Source organism: Prosopis cineraria, unplaced genomic scaffold (assembly GCF_029017545.1).
Source record: "Prosopis cineraria cultivar Desert tree isolate PC_DT_omini unplaced genomic scaffold, ASM2901754v1 PC9, whole genome shotgun sequence".
Classification (NCBI taxonomy): domain Eukaryota; kingdom Viridiplantae; phylum Streptophyta; class Magnoliopsida; order Fabales; family Fabaceae; genus Prosopis; species Prosopis cineraria.
This window is the reverse complement of record NW_026555340.1, coordinates 32,209,790-32,229,107: the sequence shown is the minus strand read 5'-3', so window position 1 is coordinate 32,229,107 and position 19,318 is coordinate 32,209,790. Positions and strand designations below refer to the sequence as shown.

At 38.1% G+C, this 19,318-nt stretch overlaps 3 protein-coding genes across 3 annotated transcripts; 2 read left to right on the top strand and 1 right to left on the bottom strand.

The window, feature by feature from the left end:
• The first annotated feature begins 682 nt into the window (after positions 1-682).
• Positions 683-2,300, top strand: LOC129321001 (probable 3-ketoacyl-CoA synthase 21). Its single transcript, XM_054966721.1, has one exon. The coding sequence runs from the start codon at positions 815-817 to the stop codon at positions 2,174-2,176; it is 1,362 nt and encodes a 453-aa protein (XP_054822696.1). The 5' UTR covers positions 683-814; the 3' UTR covers positions 2,177-2,300.
• Positions 2,301-5,061: 2,761 nt separating this feature from the next.
• Positions 5,062-6,023, top strand: LOC129320203 (uncharacterized). Its single transcript, XM_054965488.1, has one exon. It carries the CDS (start codon positions 5,459-5,461, stop codon positions 5,816-5,818), a length of 360 nt encoding a protein of 119 aa, XP_054821463.1. The 5' UTR covers positions 5,062-5,458; the 3' UTR covers positions 5,819-6,023.
• A 1,028-nt stretch (positions 6,024-7,051) lies between these two features.
• LOC129320202 (uncharacterized) lies at positions 7,052-14,017 on the bottom strand. Its single transcript, XM_054965487.1, has 9 exons — positions 12,320-14,017; positions 10,826-11,563; positions 9,371-9,865; positions 9,191-9,282; positions 8,910-8,997; positions 8,642-8,756; positions 8,424-8,550; positions 8,169-8,343; positions 7,052-8,032 (listed from the first exon to the last, which is right to left on the bottom strand). Exons 1-9 carry the CDS (start codon positions 13,844-13,846, stop codon positions 7,343-7,345), a joined length of 4,047 nt encoding a protein of 1,348 aa, XP_054821462.1. The 5' UTR covers positions 13,847-14,017; the 3' UTR covers positions 7,052-7,342.
• Between the last annotated feature and the right edge of the window lie 5,301 nt (positions 14,018-19,318).

Sequence of the window (19,318 nt, the reverse complement as noted above, 5' to 3'; positions counted from 1 at the left end):
GAACTATTTTAGAAATACTTCTTGATCACATTCCAAAACATTCATGATTTGCAAAGGCAAAAATAAAATAGCGATTCAATTTTAAAATAATTAACTTACTTTTAGTTGGACGAGGTAGGGAGAAATGATTTATATATAATTATACTTTCATATCTTAAATATTTCCACCTTGTGCAGGAAATCTCGCCAACCCAATGCCCACTGCCCACCCACCCCGATGGCTCCTGGCAAAGGTACGGTATGGGATGCGGGAACCAATGCAATCATGACGCTGATCGGCACTACTGGCCCGCTTTCTTGATTCACGCAACCTCTTTCTTTATTTTCAAGGATTCTTTGGGCTGGACATTTATTTATTTTTTTTAATTACAAGGACTGGAGTCACAGGACATTCTTCTCCATCTGCGTTTGGCAATTCGCAGCAAAAGGGGTGTACATTCTTTGAAATTGGCTGGAATTGGGTTCATGATATGTCCCAATTCCTTTTATTTGGGCCGTAGAGTAAACATTTTTTTCATTATTGTATTCCACGGCCATGACTTATTTTAGAAGCCACAAAAGATGATCCGTAAAAACACAGCAAAAAACCCGAGTGTCGGAAGTTGAGGCCTCTCCGCTCATAATGACGATTTTCCGGAAGCACTGAAAGAATGCTCAGCTCCTTTCCTTTCCCCACACACTTTTCTTTTCTACCCAAGGCCATGTAATCGTGACACTAATTATGAAAACAACGATCCACCATTAATATAATATATATGTGCGTGCGTGCGTGCTTGCCCAAAACAAAAGCGACATTTACTTTCAATTTCACGATATGGCTCTCTCCATCCAAATGTTGATGCAGCCAGCCAACAAGGCGGTCGACCTTATTCTATCGTCTTCCCTGCACTCAGCGATGGTACTAGCTTTTGCAGTGCTGGCAGTTTTATACTTGGCATACAGAAGAAAAGTTGAAATTTATTTGATAGACTATTCCTGCTACTGTCCGCCCAGTTCTTATAGGCTAACCAAGTCCATGTTCAAGGAGAGTATGGTTCATGACAATATGGATCCAGACTCTGTCGCGTTCCAGTGCAAGATCCTGGAAAAATCCGGTTACAGCGAGCAGACCTGCATTCCTCCGCCTCTTGCTTGCATTCCCAAAACAAAAGCTCTCTCCTCGGCCCTTGAGGAGGTCGAAACAATCATGTTTGCGGCAATTGCCCACCTGTATCAGCAAAGCAACATCAACCCGAAGGCCATAGACATACTAATCACTAATAGTAGCGTCTTCTCCCCTACTCCATCTCTCAGCGCCATGGTGGTCAACAAGTTCAGAATGCGAAGCGACATCATGAGCTTTAATCTCTCGGGCATGGGATGCAGTGCTGGCCTTATATCGGTCAGTTTGGCTAGAGACTTGTTAAGAGTTCATCGCAATTCTCTGGCTCTAATAGCAAGCACAGAATGCCTTAATCTAAATTGGTACACTGGTAAAGTCCCGTCCATGTTGCTAACTAATTGCCTCTTCAGAATGGGAGGAGCCGCCATATTGATGTCGAGCAGGGTCCAAGATAAGCATAGGGCCAAGTATAAGCTGAAGCACATCGTCAGAACAAGCAAAGCACGGAATGATCAATCTCATGGTTGCATCTACATGGACGTGGACCCAGACAACGAAGTAGGGGTGTCCATATCAAAGAACGTAGTCAATTTTGCTGGAGACGCACTGAAGACAAATATAGCTTCATTAGCACCTTTGGTTTTTTCGTACAGGGAGCGATTCATATACGCATTTTCCTTGATTTGTCATAAACTAGGGAGTAGGAGAGAGACGAGCATCTATGCACCGAATTTCAGCAAGGCTTTTGAGCATTTCTGCATACACGCAGGGGGCAGAGCTGTGATTGAAGCCATTAAGAGAAAGCTGAGGTTGAGGAAACAGGATGTCGAAGCATCAACCATGACTCTTCATAGGTTTGGGAATACGTCGTCATCTTCAATTTGGTACGAGCTGTGTTATATTGAAGCAAAGGGCAGAATGAAATGTGGGGACAGGGTATGGCAAATTGCCTTTGGCAGCGGGTTCAAATGTAATAGCGCGGTGTGGCAGTGTTTGCGTGATGTGAATCCAGACACAGCCAATGCATGGAGGTATACTATTCGCTCTTACCCTGTACAAGACCTGATATTCTGAGAATCAATTGGCCTCAACATTTGCTGCTCCCGGTCCATTTGACTTCTTTTATGGCCCTCCCTTGGTGTATTAGGCTGTTTTCTGTACCGCCAATACCTTATATTTTAATATCTTTGAAAATAAACACTGTTTTTCCCTTTATACACACACACACACACACACACAGAGATAACAGATGGAACTCTTCCAGTTCTTGTCGACTTTTTGATTGAGCAATAACCTCACGTCCGGACCGTAAGCCCTTCTCATCATAATGATATAAAAAAAAATTCAATTTAATGCAGTCGTACCAATAATCACGATTAAAAAGAGAGGGAGAAGGATGAAAAAAAAAATGGAGAAACTCCTCTCTCATAAAAACCCATCAACTCCGGCATATTGTATCTACAGCAGATTTGAAGTAAAAACATGGCATATCTTGTTCTTATCAATTATTTTCTTTTGTATCTGATTACCTTCTTCTTCTTCTTCTTCTTCTTTTTTGAATTAAGAGGCAGTCACTGACGTAATGAGATTGCTAAAAACTAAAAGGATTTGCTGATCAAATTTTCATTGACTTCATTCTAGCCCTCTAAATTGGTTATAGTGAGAGCTATCGCAGCTCAAAGGAGCTATATTTATTACAAGAGGAGCCTCGCTAAATGGGCCTGGAATCATTTGGGGCATTCAATATATTTACTCAGAAAAGACTTTTTTTTTTTTGGGGGGGGGGGGGGATCTGAACAGGAGGATATAATGGTCTTACCGGGATTGAACGCTTGTAATGTACAGGAGAAGCAGGGCAAACAAAGTGGTAGATTTGGTCGAGGTCCAAGAGAATGGGCTCGAGGAAGAGATTTGATCGCAGAGTCTAATCACTTACATTATCAAACTGATGTATTTGTTTCGTTCAAAGAAGCTAGCCTGAGATAAAGCTGGTAAGGGAAGGAAAATAGCCAATGCTGTGAGGGGGAGGACGAGATAGAAAGGAAGGGGTCTGAGAGATATGGGGGCAAAGCGAACTTGGGTGAAGAATGAAGAAGAGAGGGTGCAGAGGGCGCGCTGAAATCTGAGACCCTGCATGAAGTTTGGCCTTATATTCGCTCCAAGGTTCTTACTAATTTATTCCAAAGTCACGGCCAATTGGTCGTGCATACTTGGCGTCGTCCCAATCAGCTCGTGCAGTAAAGTGGCAAGATTGAGAATACAAGAGTTAAACATTAAGCAGTGGAATTTCTGGAATGATGTACAAAACCATCCCCACATTGAGAGGACTGGCAAGCATCTAATATTATAATCACAAAATTGTCCCCAACACTTTTAAACATATTTTACAAAAGCTGTCGTGTTGCCTTCCTACTCTTTTTCGCTGTGTTAAGATCCATGTCTCATCTATATTGTTGAAATGATTATCGCTTAAAAGTTTGTCATCGTATGCAATTCAGTGTTAGTGGACTTGCAAGTTTTTTGTTTAATCCCTTCCTGTAGGCTTATCGATCAATGGCCATAATATAATGATTTTTTATGATATTTTTTTAAATAAATGATCAACATTATAGAAAGCTTTCGTATTTATTATCACATTTTTGTTGTACACAACACACACACATTTTTTATTTATTTATTTTGATAAAAATATGGGACAAAGCCCTTTATTTAACCAACTCAAAAATATCGCTAGCGGCATGAGCACCCACTAAGTCACTGTATAATTGTTCGTGGTTGAACAATAAATATCAGGCGTGTCAAAGACATTGGATCTCAATAAATAATGAAAGAGGTCCCGAGTTTTCTTACTACAGTTCGCTCGAATGTAAAAAGATAGTAGGTTTTGGTAAAACAAGTGTGTAATTTTATTGAAGTGTTTGAAAATTACAGAATAAAAACTAAGAACTAAAAAGGGCTAGTAAATGTAAATTATGCGAGTCTTGATCGAGTGTTGGCTAGATTTTTCTGTTTTCCTTCTTTCTATTTATAGTGTCTGATAGCAGAAGTCTTTTTCTTGAGACTTAGCATGTTCTACCAAAAAATTAGGAATCATGCAAAACTTATGGCACGTTCTCTCTGTTTTGATAAACAGCCCGTTTTACTGAACTACTTAGGCGTAGATTTCGACATTATTTAGGATCGTATCTTCATGCCAACAATTTGATATTTGAAGTTGATGGGATTTTGGCATGTTTATTTGTCGTGGACTTTATTGAGCTTAGGAATTGGCCTCTTTTATTTATATTGATCCTGACGTTTTGATAACTCAGCCCAACTAATCTCATGACTTATTTGAGTGACGTTTCATGTCTAGTCCAAACAACAGCAAACAGAAAATTCCCTCAGGAGGAATAGACAAATAAACATGATCAAACTCGTCAAAAAGTGATAATAAAATAAAACGACTCCAAAACTTCGTCAAGGAAAGATTATACATTAGATAAATGATTGTATGTAATTATGTATTAGATAAATTATAAAATTACTATATTATAACTGCGCGCTCCCGTGCGCGTGCATGTGTGTATATGATAAAAACAAGATAATGTAAAAACATTAAAAATTTCTAAATAAAATTTATATAATATGTGGTTATAGTTTTTAAAATACATTAATCTTACTGATTTATAACATGTAGACCGAAAAGGCAAAAAGAATAAGAATTCATTCACATATTCTCATCTAAAGTAGCTCGTAAGGGTAATATCAGGGTGGGATGAAGAGTTCAAGTGTTTCTTTCTCACATACCCTTGAGTTGAACTAAGCGACCCCTCATTTTAGTATTTCATTGCATTGAAATTTATTTGCATTTTTTCTCTCGCCCTTATTTCGGTATTTCTATCCAAAATAATGGTCAATGGAGCAGTAAAAATGAAAGTGAGGTGTGAAAAGTCCAAACCCGCTTACCGAAGGAAGCACGAATGAAGTGGATGGGCTAATCCACATCATTTTGAGGCGTGGATCAGCCCAAAGGGTCCCGCCCACGTTCTTCTCTCGTTTCGTGCACTGCAGCAGTTTCAGTCCAGTTTCCGCACCATCATATTCAGCCATTCCAAATTCAAATTGAAATCTGCTTCCTTCATTCCTTTCTCCCATTGTTTCAGTGCTCGTTTCCCCCATATTATTTATGTTCACACCCCCAAAGCACTTGCTTAGCAACTTCATCGTTTTCCTATTTTGATTGCTCCCAGATTTGGGGTTCTCTGTAAGATCCAACGTCAAAATAAAGGAGCACACCTATCACCAACAGCACAGAACAACACTCTTGCCGGGTCTCGCCGCGTTCGATCTGTATCAGAAGCTTCCAGCCCCAGTATGATAGAAGAAAGACAAGGCGGTGCTCCTCATGGCATCCTTTTAGCGCTGGTGGTGGCCATCGTTGTCATTGTCCCTTTCCTTCTGGGCGATCAGGGCGAGGCCATCACTGAAGCCATCTCCGAGCTCCTCAGCCCCCTGGGCCTCCTCCTCCTCCCCATTATCCTCCTTCTCACCATTCAGTTCCTCTCCTCCGATCGCGGCTCCTTCATCTCCTCCCTTTTCTCCACCGGCGAACCCGATACCATCCACCGGGTCAGCGGATCACCCGTCGGCGTCGCCCTCTTCCTCCTCCTCATTATTTTCCTTCTGTACAACCGCGTCTCGATCTTCGGCGGCGACGATGATTCCGGGGACTGAAGATCGCTCACGGATCTGTGTTACCGGGTCCCACAGTGTCTGAACTTTCCTTTATTTATTAATTTGTTTAATTACACGGTATTGTGCTGTTGTATGTACGCATTCTTGGTTTCGATGCAATGATCACTCCGTTTTGTAATTTACGGGCAAATTCGCGGACAACGGTGGAAAAGAAGCGTGGTTACGAGGCTATTGCGGTAATTACCATCGGAGAAGCGTGAATGGCATTGCTTTTAGTTTATTTAATGAGGGCATTGAATTTCAATAATTAAGGCAGGTGAGTCGCTTCTCCCACCGACTTGCTATTTTCTCATCCATGTTTTGGAGCGAGGAAGGAAGGGATCAAGGATCTATTTATTTTTTTTTTTCCTTCATTTTTTTTTTACTTTTTTCATTTCAACCACACATATTTTATTAAATAAATTTTTTAAAATTATAGAATTAATGAATGATTGAGATAAGGAAAGGGAAAGGAAATGAAGAAAAAATAATGGAGAGATTTTCTCCTAAAATGAGAGGGGGTACAGTTAAAAAGAGATTTCATTTCATTCATGGATTTTGGGGGGATACACACATAGTTAGTCGGTATTGGTGGGGAAGAGGGATCCAAAATAGAGAGATGAAGTGCAGGACATGAGCAATTGACGATGCTCAGATCCACAGACCACGCCGTTTCCTCACACCCCTTCTCCATCTCGTGCTCCCTTCACTTCACTCTCTTTACTACCAATCCTCCTCCCTTTTCATAACCAATATTATTAAAAATTTAATTCTTGACTATGTGTATAAAGAAACACTTTTATTGAGAAAAGTAAAACCTACTTTAGTCATCTCTACACCAACATGAGAACCTTGGAAAGAATAGCCTTAATTCAACCCTAAAAATATCCTATGCAGGGTCTACTCACATCTTCCCCCGACAAAATACAGAAATTGCCAGTTTTTACTTGTTCCAGAGGCCCTGAGGGAAGAGATTAATAAACCTTTCAAGTTCACATCACTCACATCTCGTTTCTTTTGCACATCGTAGAGGATGATGTCTGTTAGCAAGTGTTTCTCTCAATTTTTTCAAAAGCAAGATAGTCCAATTTGGCCATGGACAAATTTGGTCACATGTTACAGTACTACCATGCTGCGTTCTTTACCAGATTTAACTCCATGCCCATGCTAGTGAGTCTGTTAAATGTTAATCAAGTAGAGATGGTATATGCCAAGAACACAAAAAGTGTAAGATGAAAAAGGCGCTCTTATGCTCTTAGGCTTCAAATTAAGTCAAGTTTCTAGATTAAGCAATATTTACGTGAACTATATTTACATCAATCTTCTAAGTCCTAACCTTGGTTGCAGGCCAGGTTTTATCTTAGATACAGACTCTTCTAAAAAAATGAGAAAAAGAAAACCAATCAACACTACAAGTTACAAGAGGAGAGAGAGAGAGAAAGGTCAGCTATTGACTTCACTTGTATCAAAAAGATCGAGGCTTCAATGCCGCATTGAGCAAGGGAGTTGGAATTCTTTGTGATGTTAATTTTCTTCGTCAGAGTCAAAAGATTGTCTTTTCCTCAAAGATTCTATAACATCCGAGTGCCGATCACTTCTTGAACTAGATACAATCGTTCGAGACTTGACTTTAGGCACACTCAAAGAACTTAGCGCCGGTGTCCTTGTTCCCTTGTTCACTTCCCTAAGCACAGCACGAGCTGTTGCTGCAGCCGCTGCATCTGCCATTGCAGAAGCAACTTTTTTACTGCTCTCAGGTTTGTCTTTGAGCTTACTTCGTCCATTTGTCTTGGTTAGAATCTCAAAAACTTCAGTTGATTGATGTGTGCTTGATTTTGGCATGGTGGCAACTGCGGCTTTGGCCTTTGCTGCTTCATATTTTTGCATGTCATAGATAAGCTCTTTCTGTAGCTGCTTGTCAGCAACTAATATGTCATCAATTTCATTTTTGTAATCCTTGAGGAGGACTCGCAAGCACTCCATGAGTGATCCTGTGAGGGGACTATTCTTGCTTTCTAATATGCGTTTTAACTCTATAAAGACGGGGACTGTGTTCTGAATAAGACCCTTCTTGACAACTTGAGTTATGATCTTCCCTCTTGCTGCTGATCCATTATCAGTCCCTACTTCCTCTTCAATGTCTGCTGATTCAGTTGTTGATGAACGCGTGGATGAGATTCGGATCTCTTTGCAAGCGAGAATATGAAAGGCATCCTGCTTCCAGTATTAAACGTTGTAATTCTCAACACAACAAACGGGGGAAAAATTCTTTGCAAAACAAGACAATAATAAGCGAATCCTTACTTCCATCTTTATCTATGGATGTACTGTTACAAATACAGTATAGTACCTGTAGAACAGACTGTGCAGTTACATCTTCTATACTGAGCATTCCATCAGAAGCTGCAGCAAGAATCTCCGCGCATAACTTGGCAAAGGTTGCTAGTAGGTGCTCAGGAGCCATTTGTTTTAGCAAGGAAACATAAATGTGCATCCTTTTGGACCTTGAATTTTCATCGCTGCCCCTGAAAAAATTCAGACTTCATATAAGCACAACACAATTACTCTAGTTACCTTGGCACTTATTATCTCGGTACCACTTCACCTGATGGAAAATAGTCGGCTGTCTTTTCCTGAACCATGGGATTCGTTATGCCCATTATGGGCGTGGCAGTCGTTCAGAACAAAAATGGCCTCCACAAAACTGTTATATGCTAGAAGAGGAGCCTTGACTGTTGATATGTACACAATAGTCAAATCCAACGACCTGATTTTATACTATTGTGAGCATGATTGATTGATGATCAAGGTAAACCTTCTCACCTTTCAAAATATTACCGAAGAGAAAATCTGCCAGGTGTCTTATCTTTTCTGATTCGTCAACAAGCGACAAAAGAAACCGAAGGAATAGTACTCCTCTCCACTTCACGTAGTCCCTCTAAATAAATCAAAATTTTAGCATATAGTGCTTTCGTTTTTGAGTGTTTCTCAATTTATTTCCTCCTTTATTCTTTCAAATGACTATAACCGGTCAACTACCGTGATGAAAGGAAGCGTCATACAGAAGGTGTCTCATATAAGCAGAACAAACCTGCAACAATCTGGCGAGTAAAATAAAAGTCTGCCTTCTCACGAGTTCACAAGGATCACGGAGACATCTCGTAATCTTTGGTATGTAACTGAGAACAACCATGAAGAAGTAAGAATTGCAAACTATTTGCTAGAAATTGTCTATTCAGCATACAGTGAATGCACTTCTCCCATCCCACAGTAAAAGTTACTTTCTCTGTTACAGTCCCCTTTATTTGTCAGTTCATAGTAACTTAACCTGCAATTAGAGACGGCTTTAAGGTGATATCTTACACGACTTACCAATCAACAAGAGCAGTGTATCGAACACAAAAATCTGCCATCATCACCACTAGGTTGTTGCGAAGGGCTGCAGATTCACTCTTTTCAAGCTCCTGCAAACGCAGTTTATCAGATCAATTTGGAAAAAAGGGGGCCATATGTTCATCAGATCAGGAAACAATGGCAGGTCATTTATTCAACCTGTACAAACAGAGGTATATAACTCTTAGCCAGCTTCCCGTCAGCGAGGCAGAGCTTCCCCATGGTTAGCCACCCTTGAATACACAAAGAAGGGGCTGTCTGCTTTAGAGAGGTTGCAGGGCCCAATAACTTATTTGATTTAGGATCAGAACTCCCTGAAGTGATAATTGTGTGTAACAATGGAACCACAGTGCTCATATCAGCAGATGGGCAAACGAGCACCAAAGTGCCGATTGTGTATATTGCTGTAACTGCTTCTGGCAATGACTTGGACAATGCCGTTGATTTCCTGTCCCTTCGAGTCCCAGATCTTGGTGGTGTGAAAAAGCTACTTTCTTTGTTTTTCCCTGAATGCTCTGAAATAAACTTCTCAATTATTTTCGAAGCTCTTAAGAGAACTTGGTGAACCCATTTCATGACCAGTCCTTCCGACTCCGGGAGATTTGAGGCCTTTCGTTTGCACAACGTTGCAAGTGCTTTTACGTGAGCATCAACCTATCAAGCAGTAGAAGCAATTCATTCCAGTAAACTCTCGAAATTTTATGCTGTATATTACATGGTCATGACCTTTTCACCTTTTCCGCCATCTGTTTACTTTTCCATTTATGCTTAGCCATTCTGATCTATGTGTATGGGTGGATTCTTTTTGCTCCTTCGTTACGTTTACCGATTAACATAGTTCATGAAAATCTCTATTTCTGTTAATCGTTCATAACAAATCCAAAATTCAAAGAGTAACGTTAACAACCATACGCTGCAAGGGTGATTGCTTTAGAAACAAAGCTGATCACAGAACTAATTCTAAAGCTGATCACAGAACTAATTTTGCATGGTCTGCGGGATATTTTGGTCAGTCAACTTAGAAAGGAATTGTGTTCGTGTGTGTGTGTGTGTTCTCCTTGGTGTTCCGCACTTGAGCGTTTTAATGAAGTAACTATATTTCATATGCAAAGAGATTGGGCAGCTCTTCTGCTTAGAAGCTGTATAGGGCTTTTGGTAATTTGCTTAGTTTAGTTCTTTTCTTATCTGTCATGCTTCAAGGACTTCTTATCCTTCGTCAAATTGCATTTTTCTCTTCTCTGATAATATTTGTTCTTTTGGTAAAAAAAAAAAAGAATAATAATATGCGCCATCATTTTTTAACGTGAACCGTGGGGGTATGATGAGCCCCATGCATAGGCATCAAAAGCAGGAAATTTATCTAGACCTGGCTTAGGGTTTTCATGAGAACAATAGGTAATGGAAATTGACACCGTTTAAAAAACCGTATGAACGTGTTTGTTTCAAGGCAACCTTCAATCTAGCTTCTATGGAATTGGAATTAAACTGTGCCATGCATGCTGAGCAGTGAAAAATTATCACACCATCTAGTTTGGTAGTCATGAAGTAAACTAAAATGGAAGCGTGTGACAAGTGAATGATAAAATTGGTCAGTGATGCAACTATAATGATTACCTCTGTTGAATGCATGTTAAACTCTTCAATCCGTTTAAGCAAGTTATGGGCCAAATCAGCCGCAGGTTCAGAAGGCAGCTCCACAGAAACATTAGAGATTGTTTGTAATAGGAAAACTCGGTCACTAGCCCACGCAATAGAATTTCGTTCTGAATCTTCTTCCTCTATGAACGCATCTCCTTGATCAAAGGGGTTCCTACACTCGTCTTCAATTACATTTTTGTCATGAAGCTGCCAATGATGATGAAGAAACTCCCAGTCAATTGCTTTTGAAAGGTATGCCGACATCTCTGATAAAAGAAACCAAGCACCAGGCGGGGCTATCCATTTCTCTATTGGCAAGGATTGACTCAGCCAGATGGACTCTGACAGTTTGATTATATTTTGAAGTGCAGCAACAAGTTTGTTCTTCAAACGTTTCTTCTTGCCTAGGTTTGTGCAAATTTTCTTCACCCATGGGGTCACCTCTGTGTCACAAATCGCTCTCAGAAGATACAGGACATGCTCAGGAAAAAGCATCTCCATCTCAGTGTCTAAACCTTTTCCTTTCTTTCTTGCATTACATATGGATCCACTATATGAAGTAGCAGATGCAGCCTGAGATATCCGATCCAAAACCAGCTCTAGAAACAAGTTCTCACATTCTTCTTGAATGCTAGATTCATTATCAGTTATTAGACGAGGAACTGAATGTAACCATTCAGTTATTACTGTCTTATCTGAGAATGTTCTGAAAGCCTGCATGGTGAAGGTAAATTGCATAAAATTAGTCGTCGTCAGTTATAAGTAGAACCACGAAAAGGAAATGAAGAAGACCATTTTAAGGAGGTAAATTGGGAGCTAGGAATTTAACATTTGGTAAACAAGACTTTGAGCTAATATATTTCTTGGCTTTCTAAAATTTAGGAAAAAATTTCAGAAGGTTTCTCAAAAAACCCTCAAATTATCCAAGGCAGCGTGATAAACTCCAAACCAGTTGATATTACAAATGAAGTTGTGCCTTTGACTGAAATATAGCTCATTGTAATCCGCTGAGCAGAGGAACCAACCAAAGATGGTAAAATTTGGGGGGGGGGGGGGGAATCCACCCAAAGAAAGCAATGAGTTGAAGAAAGCATTTAGAAAAAAAATTTCCACACATGCTGCATTTTAACCGCTGTAAGTTTTTCTATTCAAATTCTTTACCAGGAAAACTAGATGCCCTCCGTGGGTAGAATAAATGTTAACAAATTATAGCATCGCAGAAATACCTACTAATTCAAAAACACACACAACAAAAAACACACTTCGCAATAAACTCATTTCAGCCCAGAGATTGGTGACTTGCACTATCCTGGCAAGTAAGCCTTGCAGCTCAGTTCGTTGCTCAAATTATCATTCCATTCCAAGTCGTTAAAATGTGCGGCAGCCTTCTGACTTTTCCAGGATTTGCCTTAAACATAGAGCAGCAAAGAAGTGATAGGAAGAAATAGATTGGAGGATACGAAGAACTACCTCTGAAAGAGCTCCAATTGCTGCTTTCCGTATGCTAATAAGTGGGTCCGAACAAGCCATGCCCATTGTCTTGAGCACCAATTCATCAACGGCACCACCAAGAAGAGTAGTTAACTTGGTAGCAAGAAGAAGAGCAGCCTTCCGGACAGCTGCCTTATCATCCATACACCTTCTCCTCAGAATATTATTTATCCCAGCATCAACATTTTTATCGCTAACTGTAACAGATTCCATAAACTTTTTCAAAACCACCACACACTTCACATCACTTGAAAGAAACCCCACCAGCTGTGCTAAGTTTGATAAAGCTCGAGCACGTATTGCAGCACTCACATCTGAACAGCGCTTCACCAATGCCTCCAAGCAACACATTCCCCATGGTTCTTTCATTTCATTTTCTGAATTCACACCCAATGGATCTTTCAACGACGTAACTAGATTACAAATAAGATCAACTGCCAAAAGCCTGAGGTTTGATTTTCCATGAGCCATCTGCACCACGAATTTCACAAATCCAATTTGGTCCTCGAATGCCATGACACCAACAATTTCCACGATGGACTCCACAGCCAAAGCTCGAGGTTCTGACTTATCCGGAGCCTTGTGGGCCAAATACCTTGGAAAATTAATCACGGCTTTTTTCACTCCACCAGACACCCTAGTTAAGCTCATCATTTGGCTCGTGACGAAGCCTAAAGCGAATGTTCTTGCTTGTGATTTGGGCATGAGAATCAGTGATGATAATGACTTCAATACCTCAGCCGCTGTGTTGTCAGGGTCTCCATGTTCTGGCCTTAAAACTTCCCTCAGCACTCGCAAGCACGTATTTGCCAGTTGGTTATACTGACCGACATTTCTACATAATTCAAGAGCCAATACTGGAACCTCAGCCACTGTCTGAACCAAAGACTTCAGACTATCAGAAAATCGATCCAAATGAATCAAATCCATCACGAGTACTAACTTTTCCAATACAGGAAGCAAAACCATCACATCAAACTCGCAGTCTTCACCGTCGTCATCGCTATTTTGTGAATTTCGTACATCTTTCCTGCACGCCTTGCGTCGCCCACCAGGCTTCCTTTTCCGATAAGCGGCACTTTGGGAACCCGTGGTCGGCTCATCGGGATTGGAGTGGCCTGCTGGCCGATGCTTTAAAGACCGACGAATAGAGCGAAGAAAAGAGAGAAAAGACATCGGAGTAAACAGAGTGAAAACGGGAGCATTCGGGGACAAAAGCAAGGAGAGGTACACCTTGGATGCTGAGAGTGAAACGTTGGTGGGGCCTGAGTCCATTGCGGAGGCAATTGGCTGGATGAGCAGTGACGGGGATAGATTCTTGGATGAGAGCTCATCGTAGAGGCGTTCCAAGGGTTCTGATTCATTGGCATTGTGGGTATCGTCGAGAAGGGATTCGAGATCCAATAGACTTCGTTGGGAAAGCGGTGGTGGTAGGGGATCACATCGGCTGTCATGGTGACGGAGTTCCTCAAGCTCTGTGATTATGCGAGATATTGTTTCCTCCATCTTTTACGGATGCGTCATTCGAAGCCTCGACAAGCCAAGTTCCGATCCCTTCCTCCCTTGTTATCCCCTTTCGAATTTGAATTTTCGCTTTCCCGCCAAAAAGGGAAAGCCAGACGGAAATGACGACTCCAGCCCTGAATGCAACAGTGTAGAATTGTTGATGGTGGAGATTTGACGCCCTGTGTAGTGCCACCGACTCAATGGATTAGTGTGTATTTTGTTGTTGTTAAAAGTTGATTTCGTCAAAATTTATTCAGTAAAAATCAATTATTATAATAAAATTTATATTTAGATATATTTTTTAAATTATTTTTATGATTTTTTAAAAAATTATATTTAAATAATAAGTTATAATTTGATATGTTTTCACAATTCATTTTAAATATATTAAAATATTATTTTATAATGTTTTATAAAATATATAAATTGATACAATTAAGTAAATCATATCTGATATGATTTATATTCACAAATTTTTCTCTTTTTCTCTTTTTTTTAATTTTTTTAACAATAATATGGGTTAAATGGGTTAATCCTGACTCATCAAGGTTAACTCATATGATTTATGGATTTTATAGTTTGGGCAAAAAAAAATTCATTTTTATTTAAGTTACTTTTTTTCGATCCAACTCGATCTTTATAACCGGTTATTCAAGTCAATCCACATAATCCGACTCATATTTAAGTCAATCCACATAATCCGACTCATATTTTCAGCTCTACTCTTGTCAATAAACCCCTCCCCTCTCCCTACATCGTCTGCCTCTTCCCCTTATCTACAAACAACCTTCTTCAAACACGGCGGCGGCGGCCTTCTTCTTTGAGCCCATGGACGTACCTTCTTCGTCATCTTCGAACATAATGGCGGTGGCTATCTTGTTTTTCAAAGCCGTCAGTGGTGGCCTTCATCTTTGAACTCACCGACTACGACCACCTCTTCCTTCTTCGAACTCACCAGCAACATCCTTCTTCATCATCAAAGTCATTAATGGGAGCCTCCTCCTCCTCATTCAAACTCACTAGCGACAGCCTTCTTTATCTTTAAACCTATCAGCGGCAGTCTTCCTCCTCTTTTCCGACCTCTTCACCGCCAACCTTCTCCGAACTCACTAACAGTGACCTTCTTCAAACTTACCAGCAAAAACATCCTTCTCCATTTGAAATTACCTTTTCTTCTATTTCTCATTTCCAGGTCTATTTCCAATCTTTTCACTGTTTGATTTTTAGATCTGATTGTTGTGTGATCTTCCAATTGATGTTGATTTCAATTTGTTATTAATTTTTGAATTAAATGATAAAAATATTCTGAAATTTTTTCTTCAAGAACACTGGCATCCTAAAGTTTTTTTGAATATTTTTATTTTGAAAGTTTAAAAAACATAACATTTTTAGTTTACCATTAAATATAAAAAGCGTTGATTGTTAATTGAACTTTGGCCAAGATATTTTGACGATTTTGCTTTCACTTGTTTCTATAATCTTTTAATCTTCATTTTTATTTGTTAAAAAAAAGTTAAAGAATTTATTGAAAAACAAAAGTAGAGATTAACCCTAGAAGGAAGGAAGGAGAGAAAAAATACAAAAATATCTTTATTTAAACTCAATTTAATGATTAATATTTATGATTTTTAATGACAGGATGAAAATGTTTTATTTTTAAAATTTCTAAGATAAAAATGCTCTCAAAAAATTTAAGATGTTAGATGCTCAAAATCAGAAAACATTTTCAAAATATTTTTACCATTAACTCTTGATTTTTTTCTGAAAAGGGAAAGGTAGGAAGGAAAGTTTATATTTGTTTTTCTGGGACCAAAGTTAAAATAGTTATTTGATAATTTATGGGATATTAATTACCAGTACATATCAAATAAACACTAGTAATTAATATTATATTGCATCGCATCACATTACTTTACAAGTATGTGATTGAATCAGACTGGGCCCTAAATATTGTCTAAAATCCATTTGATTGCCTTTATCGTCATTAGTTGCATGTTGAGGATGATAATCAGAAATTTACTGACACATGTGCTCCCCCATGAACCATCACACGTTTTGGTTCAACACTTCTAAACAAGAAATTAAAAACTTGTTTAAGTAATGCTCAAAAACACATTAAATCATATTTGGGATGTGCTTGCATTAAATTTAATAAATAATTGGATATTTCAGATATATTTTCACCATATACAAATTAAAAATCAAACACACACACTAAATTAACAAAAAAAAAAAACACTAGCCTGAAAAATAAAATCAATGTTATATATCTATCCTCCTATCAAGCCTTAACACGATAAAAGAATTTGAAAGTGATGGTATTTCCAGCTTTGCTATTCGATGTGTTGGCTACGACGATTTAAAACCACATTGAATTGCACGATTGAATTGGCTAGACTGTTGACCAGAGTCGTTAATGACTCAATTTGAATAAAAAAATTGTTTTTATAATTGAGTTGGATTGGATCAAAGTTGAGAAGCTATTAAATCAGAAATTGAAGTTTAAACAGAGTTTAAAAAATTTTACAAAAATAAAAAATTTAAAAATTAGATCTTACTAAAAGCCAGCTTTATTTTTGAATAATTTAGATGTTTAAAATATGATTTAAGACTATTTTTTTAAAGATGTTAATAGTTATAAGTGCAATAATACTTTTAAGCTTGCCATGTCTAATTTAACTAGGATTCACTTATATTTAATAAGTTATAAAATTATAATTTATAATGTTATTAATTTACAGCCATATTATATCATTTTATTAACACATTATATTTTTTTTCTTATATTTATTTTGTAAATACATTAAACTATAAAAATTAAAAACTATTGACTTTTTTGGTTCAACATCCAAGATGGTTTTTAAAATATTGGTTGCTTAGCAAAATATATAAAAAATTTTATGCAATAAAATTTACAAAATTATATAATCAAATACTGAAGCTTCAACATCTATTTTTTGTTTTGTCTTGCTTTTTTCCTTAGGGGAGGTTAGTTTTGACACTTTGACTTTTTAATAGTAATTCTTACCATGATATAACATTGGAAACCTTTTAGCAATTAGCACAGATTACCTTGGGGTTCCTCTTATTCACTCAAGAATCACCAAGTCTGCCTTCTCTCATATTACCAAGAAAGTACGTGCTCACTTATCAACTTGAAAAAACATATTTTTATCTATGGCAGGGAGATTAGTCTTAATTAAATTAGCCCTCAATGCTTTACCTTATTATCAAATGCAATCTACCCTCCTCCCAAAAGGGGTGTTGAAAGAGATTGAACAATTTAATTGTAGTTTCCTCTGGAGCCAAAATGAAAATTTTAGGAAAATGCATCTAGTATCCTGGAAGGACATTATAAAGAGCAAAAAGTTTGGCGAGTTAGGACTCAGAGACCTTGAAATCTAAAATAAAGCTTTCATCGCGAAGATTTGCTAGGGTTTACTAAAAAATCAAGACTGCTTATGGGTAAACTGTCTTAGAGCCAAATACAACTGCGGTTCCGAAGAATTTCCCACTGTTGTCAAGTTTAAGTCTTCTTCCCTTGTTTGGAAAGCAACCACTGTAGTATGGGACACATTTCTTACGGGGGGTTGGAAAGAAAATACATAATGGCGGATCTACTAACTTTTGGTGGGACCTATGGGCACCTTTTGACAAGCCATTAAGTTTTCTTACTACTATAAACCTGGATTTGATAAACCATACAGCAACTGTCAGTGATTTTGTGTTATCTTTGGGAGCATGGAATTTCCTTGAATGGTCTAAATACTTTCCAGCTCATGTAATCAATATCTTGAAATGCATAAAACCACCATTTTCTACTTCCAATGATGTGTTGTGGTGGAGACCATCTCATGATGAAATATTCTCTATGAAATTTGCTTATGCCTTCATCTCAAAGTCTGAAAAATGCTACAGTAGATCCCTTTTGGAAAATATAGAAATGTCAGCTACCTAAGAAAGTGAAGCTATTTACATGGCAAGTCACCCATGAAAAAATTCTCACAAACTCTCTTTAGGCTAAGAGAGGCCTTACTTCTTCACTTAAATATCCTTTTGAGCATCATAGTGAGGAGAGTGCCATACACACTTTGAGAGATTGTGAGAGAGCAAAACACATTTGGAGAGCCTTGATTCATCCTAACTATATATCTGCTTTTTTTAGCTACGACTTGCAAGTTTGGCTTAGATGGAAATCGACTCACAACTCAAGCGTTAAACAAGTACAAAAATGGCACTGGTTCAAGACTTTTAGTCAAATCTGTTGGCTATTATGGACACAAAGATGTAGATTTATATTCGAAGGCAAAGGTGCAAATCCTAAGGAGATCCTTCATTGTTGCATGCATAACTTGATGGAAAGCACCACAAAAGACAAGCTCAATCATAAGATTTTCCTAGCATCTGAGCTTGCAATAACTTTCTGGCACCCATCTCCCCTAGGTGTGATGAGAATAGATGTTGATGGTTCGGTTCGAAGACACCTTGAAGTGGCCTGTGGAGGAGTCATTCGAAACAACAAGGGAGAGTGGATACTAGGTTTCAAGAAGAATTTAGGATCCTATCCCTCAATAACCACAGAAATTATTGCTATCAAGATTAGGCTAGAAGTTGGTAAGCTCTACAATTTCAAGAAAATCCAACGGTTTACTAATTCACTAGAAGCCCTCAGCTGTCTTTGGAGAGAACATTGTCTTGACTACCCATTGCAAATAGAAATTATTGAAACTAGGGAGCTTCTATTCCATTATTGGGAAATTGAGATCTTTCACTGTCTGCGAGAGGTCCTGAGATGTGCTGACATCATTGCTAAAAACGCACATGATGATATTTTTAATACAATTGTCCTGCCCAGAATTCATGATTATCGCATTGGGATGTTTCAAAGTGATTTACAACATTTGGTAGCTGCTTAGGCTTAGCCTTGCTGTTCAATGTTTTTTTTCCTTGTACTTCCAAGCTTTTGCTTGCCTTCTTAATAAAAAAAAAAAAAAAGCAATCAGCACAAACATTGCACTTAAGGAAAATCCTCGATTCAGTAGACCAGCCCATGAAAAAGCTAGGCCCAAAAATAAAAGGCATAGATTGAGGCACTAGCTAAAAAAAAAAACATTATATACTCTAAAAATACAAATTAAATTTTTTAAAATTTAAAAGTGTAATTGATTCACGTTAATATATAAAAAATTTATTATTAATATATAATGAATTTATCTTTAAAAATTTACAAAAAATTTATCATTAAATAATATATTATTAATAAATATAATAAATAAATTATAATATAAAATATAATAAATATTAAATTATTTATTTAATTTAATTCTATAACATGAGTTGTATACATAAAAGTTCGAGGCAACAGGCCAGATCCAAGTCCAAATTACAAAACTTGCAGGTTGAAAGGGCATTTGGGAAAAAGTAAGACCCATAAACGTAATTTTAATGTTCAGTATCCCCTCCCCCTCCTCG

What these genes read in the sequence shown, in the direction of transcription:
- LOC129320202 (XM_054965487.1), bottom strand. Translation starts at nt 13,846, where the DNA reads ATGGAGGAAACAATATCTCGCATAATCACAGAGCTTGAGGAACTCCGT. An exon ending in TACTCGCCAGATTGTTGCAG is followed by an intron (nt 8,757 to 8,909) that starts GTTTGTTCTGCT and finishes TGATTTATTTAG; the next exon opens with AGGGACTACGTGAAGTGGAG. An exon ending in CTTCGGTAATATTTTGAAAG is followed by an intron (nt 8,551 to 8,641) that starts GTGAGAAGGTTT and finishes ACATATCAACAG; the next exon opens with TCAAGGCTCCTCTTCTAGCA.
- LOC129321001 (XM_054966721.1), top strand. Translation starts at nt 815, where the DNA reads ATGGCTCTCTCCATCCAAATGTTGATGCAGCCAGCCAACAAGGCGGTC.
- LOC129320203 (XM_054965488.1), top strand. Translation starts at nt 5,459, where the DNA reads ATGATAGAAGAAAGACAAGGCGGTGCTCCTCATGGCATCCTTTTAGCG.